This window comes from Polyodon spathula, chromosome 25, assembly GCF_017654505.1.
Source record: "Polyodon spathula isolate WHYD16114869_AA chromosome 25, ASM1765450v1, whole genome shotgun sequence".
NCBI classification, from domain to species: Eukaryota; Metazoa; Chordata; class Actinopteri; order Acipenseriformes; family Polyodontidae; genus Polyodon; species Polyodon spathula.
This window is the reverse complement of record NC_054558.1, coordinates 1425031-1439209: the sequence shown is the minus strand read 5'-3', so window position 1 is coordinate 1439209 and position 14179 is coordinate 1425031. Positions and strand designations below refer to the sequence as shown.

The following is a 14179-nucleotide window of genomic DNA, read 5'->3' as shown; positions in this document are numbered from 1 at the left end:
TTTGAGAATATTCAAGTTCCCAAAAGTCTTCCCACAGTCAGTGCAGCGACATGTTTTCACTCCTGTGTGGATCTGCTGATGTTGCTTGAAGTTCCCCAAGTCGCTGAAACTCTTCCCACACTCAGCACAGTGATAGGGCTTCTCTCCGGTGTGAATTCGCTGGTGTTTTGAGAATATTCAAGTTCCCAAAAGTCTTCCCACAGTCAGTGCAGCGACATGTTTTCACTCCTGTGTGGATCTGCTGATGTTGCTTGAAGTTCCCCAAGTCGCTGAAACTCTTCCCACAAGTGGTGCAGTGATCTCTCCGGTGTCCGGTGTGAATTCGCTGGTGTGTTTTCAGGGTTCCCAGCTGGCTGAAGCTCTTCTCACACACGGTGCAGTGATAGGGCTTCTCTCCTGTGTGAGTGCGCTGGTGGTTTCTGCAGGCTTGTAACTGGCTGAACCTCTTCCCACACTCGCTGCATTTGTGGCAGTTGTTTGAGGTCCTGGAATTGGTTTCAGACACAGAACCTGGAAGCATTTTTCTATTTCAAGGCTTTAAACTTTTCTTCCTGCGAGAGACGGTCCGTTTCCACGCAGTGGCACATTATTATCATGTCAAATAATTAACCTCCTCGTTACTCCTCCTCGCTAGTATCCACAGCGTCAGGCTCACACCGAGTGCTCACGGGTTCAAATTCAGGAGGTTCCTCTTTAACAATGACAAGCACCACGTCCGGGCCCTCGTCTTTAATGTCCACGGGTTCCTGGTCGCTGGCCCCCTCTACCACGGGGACAGCTTCCAGATCAGGGGCCTCTTCTTTAATGTGGCCACGTTCCATGCCAGGGGGCCCCTTGTTACAGGAGGCCGCTTGCAGGGTACAGGCCTCTTCTTCAATGGGGGCACAGTCCATATTTGATTAGCTGATCACGCAACACGAGGAGGAGTCGGTTTATCTTCACCACAGCCACCCTGAAAAACAGGGGACACTATTATATATTCCCTAAATTAACACAGCATTTTGCTTGGGTAATTATTCTCATGTCAAATAATGAACACGTTTACGTTACTAACATACACCCTGCAAGCAAAAAACTACCAAGGCTGTTTTTAGTAACCATGCAAAAGACGTAGGTGAGTAACATGCAGTAACAAACTATAGAAACAGCAAATACACGGCAAGAACCTTTCCGTAAATACCTTGTGCTCTGAACAGATAAATCACCTGCTCTTCAAACACATGCTAAAGTAGAGTGGTCAGGCAGCACACCCACACCCCCAATCCCAATCCCAATCCCAATCCCAATCATTAGAAGAAAAAAAGAGTAACGGATATTTATAAACACAAACATACGGGTACTTGCTCTGAATGCTCCCAGAGTGCAATGCTGCAGCCTTCTCCAGCAGGTGGCACGGCTGTCTCAATGCCTCTTGAAAGACGTTTTGTTTTCCTGTTAGCGGTTTGTAAAGCTAGATGCCTCGTTTCAAACTCATCCCGCTCACACGGAACACACCTGGTCCACCTTTAGATGAATCGTCGTGTTAAGAAACCAGTCATTCTTACTGTACAGTTCTGAAAACAGAAAACTCATTCTAGATCGTTCACAAAACACAAAACTCATTCTAGATCGTTCTCAAAACACAAAACTCATTCTAGATCGTTCACAAAACTCATTCTAGATCGTTCACAAAACACAAAACTCATTCTAGATCGTTCACAAAACTCATTCTAGATCGTTCTCAAAACACAAAACTCATTCTAGATCGTTCTCAAAACACAAAATTCATTCTAGATCGTTCTCAAAACTCATTCTAGATCGTTCTCAAAACACAAAACTCATCCTAGATCGTTCTCAAAACACAAAACTCATTCTAGATATCAAACCAGTTTCAATTGATCTACTTTATTCTGTACAAACAGCAGGAGCTATAGAAAGAGTGATCAGCTCGGAAGTTTAAAAAATACAAATATAAAGCCGTCGTTAAAATACATTTGCCCTAGTGTGATGTTCCTCTCACCAATTTAATAATTCATTACTCTGTTTCTCTTCCAAGCCGAAGCGGAGCTACCTTCCTGTTGAAACACGTGTTAACATTCCCCTTCCTCTGAGCGAGACACCAGCGAGGATTGTGGGATCTGTAGTTCTCTGACCAGCCCTGTGTAAGCACGCCGCAGGAGAGAAGGCAGCGATCTACTCCATGGTCGAGTACAAAGCACGGCGTTTATTCTGTGAGCCGCAGTGGTTCCAGTGTTCACGAAGCTGTAATATGCTTTATGACTGTGCCTGTCCCCGCACAGGGCAGCAGGGTGCGGGTCGCGGTCCAGTCCGGTACGGATAGGTATTTGTCAGTGTTCAGTGAGCACAGCAGGTATGTGTTGCAGGTAGGCTTGCCAGCTGACCCTCTGTAATTCCGGGACACTAACACGGGTCAGGTATTTCAACTCCCCCCTCTAACCGCAAGTGAATTGACTTCATTGAACGTGTAAAGTGAGTGTGAATTGCGTGAACTGTCGCTAAAGGAACTGAATTGATTTGCTAACGAGTTACTTAAAGCGCACACCGGCGAGGATCGTGTCCATCAGTCACACCGATACAGCTAGCTGATTTCCCGTGTTTGTCCGATTGGTGCGGGATGATCTGTTAAAATAAACAGAAACTGAACCCCGAGTTTACGCGAGCGCGGGTGAGTGCAGCTGTCTCTAGCACGACAGGATTGCACTATTATAGACAGTTAGCGTGGGTGAGTGCAGCTGTCGTGCTGGAGGGAAGCACATTGTTATCAGTGTGGATAGAGACAGTGTGTGTGCTGGAGGGAAGCACATTGTTATCAGTGTGGATAGAGACAGTGTGCGTGCTGGAGGGAAGCACATTGTTATCAGTGTGGATAGAGACAGTGCTGCACATTGTTGTGCTGGAGGGAAGCACATTGTTATCAGTGTGGATAGAGACAGTGTGCGTGCTGGATGAGCGCTCTGTCCCTGGAGGGAAGCACATTGTTATCAGTGTGGATAGAGACAGTGTGCGTGCTGGAGGGAAGCACATTGTTATCAGTGTGGATAGAGACAGTGTGCGTGCTGGATGGAAGCACATTGTTATCTGTCAGTGTGCGTGCTGGAGGGAAGCACATTGTTATCAGTGTGGATAGAGACAGTGTGTGTGCTGGAGGGAAGCACATTGTTATCAGTGTGGATAGAGACAGTGTGCGTGCTGGATGAGCGCTCTGTCCCTGGAGGGAAGCACATTGTTATCAGTGTGGATAGAGACAGTGTGCGTGCTGGAGGGAAGCACATTGTTATCAGTGTGGATAGAGACAGTGTGCGTGCTGGATGGAAGCGCTCTGTCCCTGGAGGGAAGCACATTGTTATCAGTGTGGATAGAGACAGTGTGCGTGCTGGAGGGAAGCACATTGTTATCAGTGTGGATAGAGACAGTGTGCGTGCTGGAGGGAAGCACATTGTTATCAGTGTGGATAGAGACAGTGTGCGTGCTGGAGGGAAGCACATTGTTATCAGTGTGGATAGAGACAGTGTGCGTGCTGGAGGGAAGCACATTGTTATCAGTGTGGATAGAGACAGTGTGTGTGCTGGAGGGAAGCTGCGTGATGAAGGTTTGCACGCAGGGTTTGATCATTTGATCTTTTAAAGGTGGTGTTTGATTGCTTGTTTTAAAGAAGGTCTGTATATAAAATAGTGTTTATATATAAACAGTGAATTCAAGTTTCTTTTGTTTGTGATGTGTGATTGTAGAGGCTGGTGTGCTGGAACAGGATGGAGTTTTTTTTTTTTTTTGGATCCACGACACATTCATTCCAATCCAGTGCCAGAACGACGGGGCTGATCCCGCTGTTCCAGACTGCGCTTGGTTGTTGCATAACAATGAACGCTCCGCGAGCGTTCCTCTGTGGAGTAATTACATCGCTGCATTCCCACAGCAAACACCTCCCCTCATTGTTCTTTTCAGGCAGAGAAAGAAATAAAAATTCCAATACATTTTAAAGACTATTTCAATACTGTTTATTTTAATACATTGGAGGACAAACCTTCAATTTCCCCAGCAAGACATTTCAGCCACATTTCATCCACTAATGCAGTTTCCTGCAGTGCAGTGAAGGGGCTGCACAGCGTCTCCTCACCACTGGCTCGTGTGCAAGCTGCTCATGCTTGGGGGAGGTCTTGGTTATTAAACAGAGGGAACACATGCCAGGCTTCGTAGCTCCACGCTATTGAAGTGAATGAGCTCTTTAAATGGAAAGCAGCAGAGGTTTAGCAGAGAGAGCTTTGGAACGAGCAAGCAGGTAAAGCCAGAGCCATGGATGCGGACCGATCCGAGGGCATCTGCGGTAGATTCCAGTGCGCACGCAAGCCGAGACCCTGCAACCAGCCCTGCAGTGAGACTAGCTGCTCTGTGCTTGCACCGCCCTTTCAGATTTCATCTTTTAGGTTAGTTTACCCTGCTCTGGTACAAGGTATGTGCTTTTAAAACTAGTGTCTTTTTTTGCATTCATAGCGAAGTCATTTTGCATTCTAAAATCATTTCTCAAGAAGCATTTGTTTATTGAAAATGGATTAGATTCAAAAGGAGATTGTTTTTGATTTCCCTTTTCGTGTGGAGAAATGTCTTTGCGTGTTATAAATGGACTCATTTAACATTCATTCAAGTTATAATTTGCATATTTCACGTCAATATATTTTTTTTTTGTTAAATCCAGTTTGAATAAAATTTTTAAAAAAAAGAATGTGAAATGAATTCCTTTTGAATCTAAATAATGCAGACTTTTTGGAACTCTGTTGATACCGCCTGAAAAGCATTGGCAGGGAATACAGGGTCACTTCCACGCTATAAAACAGAGAGGATGTGAAGCACAGATGGTGTGACAATGAATTCAAATAAATACTGGTCCACGTTCTGTTCATTTCCTGCCTGAACTTCTCCTCCACTCTCTTGCTGGAGGGTATCTGTAACTTGGGGTAGAATGTAACGCTGCGCTAGTGGGAACGGCTGCTGGAACGGCAAGTGGTTTGGAGCAGAGGGGTCCGGGTTGTCCCGGTGTTGCGTGGATCCGGGCACCTCTTACTGGGCATGGGCCAGCGCTCCAGCTCCTTGACCAAAACCAAAGCCTTTAGGGCCAAAGTTTTTGGCGTAACATGCTGTGAAGACACAATGTGGTTTGCTTATGAAATTGAAATTGAATTACTGAAAATATATATGCTGAGCTCAAACTGAGAGAAACTAGGAGGTTGATTTTGAACTGTGGGTAAGCCACAGCTGGATTTTAGTAGAGCATTTTACAGCAGTGGATTCCTCCTGGAGGCAGCCTGGGTTTCATGCATCTCTCATTTTAAGGGGTAATCCAGGATAACTCTGGGTAGATGGTTGATGCAATCCAGAGTAGGGAGGAGCCAGTATTCTGGTTTTGCAGTTACCAGAACGCCCGCACCGTCTTTCTGCACCCACCTTTACAGTAGATTTCTCCATCCTTATCCGCCAAGGTGGTCGACTCCAGACCCTTGCCACATTTGGCACAGCGGAAACAGCTCTTGTGCCAAGCCTGGTGCAGAGAGAAAAGGGAAGCAGTCGAGCATTGCCTGCCAGTAAAACACCCCTGCCCAATACTGGAGCGCTACTCGGAAAGAAGCAGTGAAGAGTACAGACCAGGTGGAACCGCTTACCTGGCCAGCGCCCACCACCTTTTCTGCAGCGTAGACAGCCTTGCTGCAGCGGGGGCACACCTCCGACCCCCCGACCTTCTGGGCAAATTTGGAGGGGTTGGGGTTGGTGGTGGGACGGTGTTCTCCCTGCCTGTTCAAACACAAGAACAAGGGATTCCCGAGTTTAGTGAGGGGAGTGCTGGCTGTAATGTAGACCAGCGGCCAGGGTGGTGAGGTTTAGGCTCTGGGGGGCCTTGCACTTACTCTTCAAGCTTGATCCCGAGTCCCTCGCCCCTGTCCATGCTCAGAGTCCCCGCTCCCTGGCCGTAGCCGTACCCTTTTGGCCCGTGTTTCTTCCCGTAGCAGGCCTTGCAGAAGATTTCGTCTCCGTGAACCGCCACAGTGGTGCTGTCCAGGTTCTTCTTGCACACCGCTGGAACACAGCAGAGAGAGCCTCGCCCATTAGTGCAGTGCTTCGAAAACTGGAACCCTGCTACCTTATAAGCAGCCCTGCAAGCAGCAGAGTCAAACGATTTCACTTGTGCTTTGTTTAATAAACTGTAACCAAGCTTCTTGGATATCTTTCCTCCTACTGCAGACACATTTGGCTGACCAGTAGCTTTAAACCAGGTTATAATTTCTAACCTTAACAACGAACCCATTACACAGGCAGCAGCCTATCACGTCGCTCAATGAACCTTAGTGGGGCAGCAGTGTACAAAGGGCTAACAGTATTTGCCAGGAATCTTGCATGCTTCACAAGAATCAAAGCAATGTGTTTATTGAAATGTGGCATTGATTTATTTATTTATTTATTTATTTATTTTAAACTGTGTTACAATAACTTACTTTTATTAACTCAAACTAGCTGCAGCATGCCTTGTTCTTGTCTGGCTCTGACTGAGGAGGGTTTGCACTGAAGAATCCAGACCAGGCATCCAAACCCTGCATTAACTTTCACCTTGTAAACATTCCAGGCCTAGCTTGCCTTAAAGAGAAGGAAGCCTGAGCAAGGTTTTACCAAATAAGGACGCCTCCATTTGCAACACTAATGAAAAACTGATGGCATTTTTACCCTGTGTGTTATTCTTATACTGCTAAAGACCTACAACGTTTAACCGAATGCTCTATATGTCAATCTGTTTACACCGTTCCTTCACGAAGGGGCAGTGCTCGGGTTTGCCCTGCAAGGCTCATCTTTTTGTTTTCCTCTGTTTAAAGATGAAGTGGCAGCGCTGGCTGCTTCGCAGACATTTTAAATTCCAGAGAGGAGAGGCTGGAGCTTCGTATAAACAACTGAGGATGTGGAGCCGAGTGTCAGAGCGAGACGATCCTGCTGAAGTCTAAACAAAGGGGGTCGGAGCTCTCCTAGTCTCTTATACTTGCCAGAGAATACGAGGAAACGGGCTGATTTGTCTAAACCGTGTCTCTGGACAGCTGGAGTGCTTTTATTGGTTTTCTTACGATCCACACGCCCAGGTCGATCGTCGATGGCATTTTAAATGGTGTGTGACTGCGCTAGAGACGCCAGTAAAGCGAAGAGAGGGACAGTGCAATCCGACTAATTCAAGGACAGCTTCGTACTGTTTCTGCTTTCCAGGAATGCAAACGTTTATACAGTCATTACGAAAGCGTGAAGGCATTCATTGTAACCATGGAAACCCCTGTGATTAACCGCTGTCCTAACGCTGCATGAAATGGCCTGAAAACATGTAATCATTGTTTTGTTATCTGGTGCTTTTTTGAAACAGCATTGTGGTAAAATGGGTAACTTACTGTGTGTTTGCATAGCAGTTGCATAGTCAATGCAGGTGTACCTGCACTTAATTGCAATGTTATTCTGCACAGCTGCAGTGTACTTGATGTGTCAATCTGTTTGCAAGCTCTATGCAAGTCCACAATTGTATCAGAAAAGGGTTAGAGTTAGGGCTCTGGTTATATCCTGCAAACATAATTGCGCTGGTATTTGTGTCGTTATGTTAAGTGCATTGTAACGATGCATAATAACATTGCAATTGAGTAAGCACACGTGTATTTACAGAGCAACTACTATGTAAATACACAGCAGTTAGAGACACTTATTGTAAAGTGTTACTGTGAAATGCAACCAAAGCCCTCCACTGATCCAGCCTGGACTTACTGCACAGAAAGCAGGACTTGTGGAAGCTCTTTCCATCGCACTGCATCTCCTCTGCGAAGTACACAGCCTTCTGGCAGACGCCACACTTGTTCCCTCCGCCGAAAGGCATCCTGCCGCGAGAGAGAAGAGAAACGACTCCAGCGAATTAACAAGCGGGAGGCTCATTTCCCTTGAGCTGAGGGAACACAAAGCCACTGTGTGGCTTGGAACGTGTTTCCAGGACACTCGGACACACAGACGGGGTTTGAAACAGCAACCGCAAACTAGGTCTCCTGGAAGCAGGTTTCAAGCTACTGTTCCTGATAAAGTGGCTTCATGCTCCCTCAGCTTAGAGACGTTTCCCATGGAGCTGTTGCTTCAGTGTTTCTGGAAATCTTTCCACCACTCAAGCTCGTTCTGCAGGAACAGTGATACAGGATTTGAAATGTAAACCTGTCACAATGGCAGGGTAAGGAACCAAACATCCTGTCCAGCCCAATGGAACCAGTGACTGCCGAGCGGGGGTGTTCCTGGGGTTTGGCAAACAGGAGAGACTGGAATCTCGCAGGAAATCAAGCCAAGTTTTACTGAGTTTCCTCAAAAAACACCGTCCGGTCGCTCGGGGTCAGCTGGCTAACCACACCCCTCCCACAGCACAGGTGCCACCCGTTCACAGAGAAAGGGATCACTGCTGCAAGGCACTGTGGAGCAGTTCTGCCTTTGGAATCGTTTCATCTGGAAATTGTCGTTCCACACGTGATCTGTTTTGTTCCAATGCCTTGTTTGTTTAAGCCCTTCCCTATCCTGCTTCCCCCTCAGTACTGGGTCTCTGTCCAGGGAGAGTTGTTCTCAGCTCCAGACACCATGCCTTATTTGGTGGAGAGTAGCTGCTTGTAAATACCCTGACACTGAAAGAAGATCTGCGGATCATTTGTGTTTTAGTGCTTGTCTAAACGAGCTCTGCTTTTTCTCCACATTTCTAAGAGCTTTCATTTTTTAGTTTCCACCTGAATCTGTCTAATATTGGCCCTGTCTTCATTTTAACTTCGTCCCTCTTTTTGTCAGTTTTGAAAATACTGCCGAAGCCTCTCCGCTTGTCTCTTGTTTGACCCTGAAAGTTACGCAAGGCTGTTTGCACTTCTGTGTCTTCAAAGCATGATTTAATGCGCATTATTTAAGTAGCGTTTAATAGGGGAGCTCAGACTGAAATGCATATCTGTTGGCTGTGGCTCAGAACACCGCATTGACGTTATCTTTGAAACTTAACCCTATTAATTTCAAGAACAGGCTGTACTGCGATCAGTGTGGACCTGAAGGAAATGGCTCCCTAGACAACGAATCCCTTTGTTTCTGCCTAATTTGATGACAAATCCAGCATTTTTTTTTTTTTTTTATTGCTCCTTAGAGACCAAATGAAAGTACAAGAAAACATCTCTTTTATTTGGGGGAGTTTTGGCAGCTGTTGGTAGAATGGATTTGGTAATGCTTTTCCCTTTTACAAAGCTTGTAAAATTGATTATATCATCTGTAATTTTCCAGGTTTATTAAATCAAGGTTTCGTTTTTGTAGCAGTTTTTACTGGCTGATTTCTAACTGCAAGGGTTTCAAAAGCTCAATCGTTAGCAAACGATTGATCAGCAAAACCATTTTTTCTGCGCCAAGCAGTCAGTAAACCCAATAAAAATAATTCATTATGGAAATTCTGCCAAAGAATAACATGTACTGTATTAAAACAGCTGCAAGACACCCATTGTATTGGAACCAGCTGAGGAGCTTCACAATTATTAATTTAGATATTCACAGCTGGGACAATGAATCCGTGTGACAAATACTACATCTCTGCCAGCAGCCCTCCGATCCCTGCTAAGTGTCATGAGCTCACTGGTTTGTACATATCGTATACATTATTAAACAGGATAACATCCATACTTGTGCATTTCCATGCTAAATAAAATAATAGACATCAGCTGTAGTGTTTCCAGTTCAAATAAAGCACCGTGCTTCGATGCCCACTTTCTGGCTGTTTACAGAATCTTGTTCAGCAAAATCCGAGGAAGCTGCTAATTCCCTTTGTTTTGGTTCCTCGATATAGCGGGCAGCCTCCTCAAACAACATGCCACGGAAAATGTGTGCATCTCCATCGAAAGGCAGAGGCAGGGGTTGGGAAATATTCACCCACGCTATATAAACATTTTAGATCTGGTACCAAGATAAGCAAACAAACTGCTGGGCACCTTTTTGCAGTGCAAAAAAAGTTTGGATTGAAATGTAACCTTATCATATCAAATACAGCAATTGTATTAACAAGCCTCTAGGACTGTGCAGTGGTTTGCAGAACGCAAACATGAAAAAAATGAAATGGGCACGCCTAAGCGTCTTTGTGACTGAAGAGCAGTTCTTATTTTCAGCAAAGAGGTTTCGTATTGCACAGCACGGCTGGTGCTTTTGGCTGTGTTTCCCAGCGCTGCTCTTGCAATGCGCTCCCCAGTGCATGTTAACCATGCTCCCCCTGCTTTACCTGTCGCTGATAGTGATGGCTGTGGAGATCGGAGCCTTGGGACAGTCTGGCTGCTGCTGCTGCTGCTGCTGCTGCTTGTGTCTCCAGCTGCTCTGCTGTTACAGGGAGTGGTTGCAGTTCAGCACTTCCCTGTTTAATAAAGCGGGGGCTCTGCCTGCTCTCCACACCGAGGCAACAGGCGGGGTCACAGTGAAGGGTGAGGGAGGGGGGCGGGGTGGTAGAAGCTCTTGCAGAACACACCCACAGCTAGCAGGGAACTTGTGCCACTTTCAGAGTTGTAATTCTGCAAATAAAATACGGTGTTCTGAAGACACGGAGAGAGAAAGTTATTTGACAAAATTATTTTTTTATTTCCCCAACATGAAATTCCCCTGTCAGGACACTGCACTGTCATTGCCTGTCATGTTATTGTTAATAAAACAATGAATAATCCTCTCCCTGCACCGAAACCCTAACCTCATGGTCAGTATCCTATACTGCAGTCATTACACATCTAAAGTAGTTCATGTTTGGCAGTGAAGAAGAGTTTTAAAAAGTAAAGTAACTTTATTTGCAGTCTTGGTGCTGTCTGCTTCCAGGTGCAACGTTCTTGGGGGTCAGATGTTCCCAATAGAGTTCCGATACAAACCAGCCCTGCTCCAATCCCATTGTGATATCGTAATGAGAGAATGTTAGCGCTCTGCTCCCACTGTAGGAATGGATGTTGTTGCAGTCGTTACTAGCTGGCATTGAGAACCACTTGAGGACTGGAACAGATCGCACACTGCATGAAGATCTATGGCGTTGCTGTATAAACTGGAGATTGCCCGCCCCATTGCACACTGTTAATAGACAATTGCAGAATGGATTGCTGTTGTGGGCTGTTAGTCCAGACTGCTTTAATAGACGTGCGACCCCATCCGTTGATGAGGCAGCTTAATGGAGATGCTGTGCAGAGAGTCGTGTCATTTTAACTGGCAGCTGGGTTCAGGGTTCGTTCTCAGGACCGTGTGTTTGCAGCTCCTGCTGGATTGATGGGGCTCGCTTCACCATCCTGACCTATTCAAAGTGTCCAGCTTGGTGATGAGTCACTGCGTGGGCAGTGGAAATGCATTCGCTTCACTGAGGCAGCAGGGGGTTTGTTCCAAGTCTGATGCTTTGTTTCTGATTTGCAAAGCTTTGCCAGTCTAGCCAGACCTAATGAAAGCAGTGTGAAGCACCTAGAAGCTGGTAAACAATGTGTCCGTGCTTTGCTATGTGAATGCCAGTGTGAGACCCACAGGGTGTTATTATATACATATTCAGCCATCATACAAGCCTTTCGTATCAGGTGGCTTTTGTCAGATAGCTTTAATAATTTTCATTTAACTATGGATTCTAAAACATATGAACAGACTCTGTAAAGACAGCAACTTCCTAAATTAAATGTAATGGGGTAAAACGAGTGGGGGGGGGGGGTGTAGACAGTGTAGCGCAGTGTTTGTGTTTCTCTTTCTATTGGGTGTAGTGCTTTCTCACTGAAACATGCCCACTGTAGGCTTTGTGGTTTCTCTCGGTGACGCAGGCTTGAAAAAACGACACTCAGGATTTCAGAAGGGAGGGGCATGTTTGCAAACACTTCTCCTTGTTTGGACAAAAAACATCTGCCTGCCAGTTTCAGGGAACTTGCTGAAGATCCCTGAAAAGGGATAGATGACAAAGACCAATCGCACATCAGACCCAACCACAGCTGAGCCCTGCCAAGTGCTGTGCCATTACAGGGGCTCTGAGATGCGGGAACTTTTTAAGCCTTGAGGCTAATTCTTCATGCCTCTTGTGCCGTCCAGGGAAATCCTAAGCAATTCAAAAAGGAAATGAGATGGGCTAGGAAAGCCAATCATTCTGGCAGAGCACAGCTCCACGCTTCAGAAGGGAAAAGGTCAGATGCATGTCCATGCTGATGAACTGCGGTCCTGCTCGTTCTCCAGTCTGCTTTGGGCACCGAGCGTGTTTTAATACGGCAGTAAACATCAGGGTGTCTGACTGGCTGACTGCACAACCTCGTCCTGCTGATTTATTTATTGACGAGTTGTTTTTCAAAAAGCCCTTTACCTTCTTCACAGCCCGGTGTCTACAGTCTGCTGCCTGAGCCGTGCCCTCTTCTCTCCAGCAGGGGTCAGCAGCGTCTGTAACATTCCCACCTCATTCCTTGTGCTTGTGGTCAAACTGGTTCCCTGAACTCCCTTTCCCAGATTGTTTGGTGGCGATGACACTCGGAGCCCAGCAAGCACAATGCAGCAGAGCTCTGTGGGGGCTGTTCTCTGTTGGAAGCAGTTGATTAAGACTTCACTTCCTTACATGGTTCTTGCTCTGATGAGGAGGAGGTGGGTGGGCAGCAGTGAGGGATTGTTCACATACTGCAGGGAGGAGCTGTCAGGGGTGACAGCGTTCAGAGACTCTCTCAGTAAAGAAGCAGTTGAATTCTGTACCATCCTGGGATCGAAACTGGTCCAGCCAATTGGCTAGGGGCCCATCCCAGGAGAACTTAACTGACTGGGCCCTCCTTCTTTTATAAAACTAGTATTGAACTTCCTGGAGCATTCATGAAACTGTTACTTCAAGCAGCGAAGCTGCCTCTGGGTAGTTTTATATTCCTCATACTGTTACAGCTGTTTTAGTTTTTAAAGCAAACCCTCATTGTGGCGATAGTTCAGTCTCTGGGTATCTCTGTGCTTCCACCTATACTGTACTTCATATATAGTAGACTCTGATTCCACCTATACTGTACTTCATATATAGTAGTCTCTGATTGCACCTATACTGTACTTCATATATAGTAGACTCTGATATTGGTGTGGCACAGCCAGTAGTGTGTTGTTGTATTAGAATGTGTGTCTATCATTAAAAGGAGCGATGCTGTTTCAATGTGTCTTATTTAGCTGTGCTGTCTATTGTAAAACATGAGGGGCCTGTGTAAAGAGGTGTGCAACACTGCCCCCATGTGGCAATCTTATTACCAGGCTTTTAGATGCAGTGTTAAACCCCGCCTCTTAGCTCCCGGCCTTTCTTAATCAGCGAGGATGCGTTTGACACACCAGTCTTTGAGATGATGACGTCAGAGGTATTTAAAGAGGGAGTCTCATTCACATTTAAATCCGTATTATTATTATTATTATTATTATTATTATTATTATTATTATATTATTATTATTATTATTATATACCATGATGAACGATCATTTTCCTGTAAGCGTCAGTGTTTTACAGTCTTATTATACAGGGCTGTGAAGGGCGCAAGGCTGGAAGGTGTTTTAATAGTTATTTGAAGTTAAATAGTTATTTGAAGAGTACAGTCGACACTGTGAAGAGGGCAGCTGAGCGAGTTTCTGTGGCGGCTGGGTGATTAATGAGGGCTCCAGTTATTCCCCTTGCAGCTGCGCCCCTCTGCATTGTTCCTGCTCTGCTGAGCGCAGAAGGTGTGCGTGTGTGCAGGGGCGCTTTTTAATTTGGGTACAGCGATGGTAGACCCTGTGTTTATGCTTGTGGGTGCAGCGGTGTTGTTTTAAATACCTCTTGAAGTACAGCACAATGATCTCAATCTCACAGCTTGCAAGCAGTCTACCAGGCACAGCACAAGTTTTGTGATTTTTTTTTTTTTGATATCAGATCTTGCTTTGTTTTTTCCATATCGTTTTGAACTGCTTAAAATACTTTGTCGAAATCCAGTCCCTTTTCTAATCTAGTACGTGCAAGCGTGTGTACAGTCTAATGAACAGAATCAACTCTGTATTCACTTGGTGTGTGACTGTGCATGCAGCATTATACCAAGAACCCCTTCCAGCACAATTACAACCAATGTAAAAAGAGTGCAAGCACTGGTGCAAACACATGCAGCCTCTGTGCTGCTGGAGAACCCTCTCTCTCAGATGAGCACATATGTCTCAATATACAGCA

The 14179-nt window shown here is 45.8% G+C and overlaps 2 protein-coding genes across 2 annotated transcripts; both read right to left on the bottom strand.

Annotated features, from left to right (window-relative positions):
* Nucleotides 1-121: 121 nt before the first annotated feature.
* LOC121300186 (gastrula zinc finger protein XlCGF67.1-like) lies at nucleotides 122-520 on the bottom strand. Its single transcript, XM_041228681.1, has one exon. It carries the CDS (start codon nucleotides 518-520, stop codon nucleotides 122-124), a length of 399 nt encoding a protein of 132 aa, XP_041084615.1.
* A 3458-nt stretch (nucleotides 521-3978) lies between these two features.
* Nucleotides 3979-10373, bottom strand: LOC121299745 (cysteine and glycine-rich protein 1-like). Its single transcript, XM_041227745.1, has 6 exons — nucleotides 10268-10373; nucleotides 7771-7880; nucleotides 5895-6063; nucleotides 5652-5781; nucleotides 5437-5530; nucleotides 3979-5129 (listed from the first exon to the last, which is right to left on the bottom strand). The coding sequence occupies exons 2-6, from the start codon at nucleotides 7877-7879 to the stop codon at nucleotides 5053-5055; spliced, it is 579 nt and encodes a 192-aa protein (XP_041083679.1). The 5' UTR covers nucleotide 7880; nucleotides 10268-10373; the 3' UTR covers nucleotides 3979-5052.
* Nucleotides 10374-14179: the final 3806 nt, after the last annotated feature.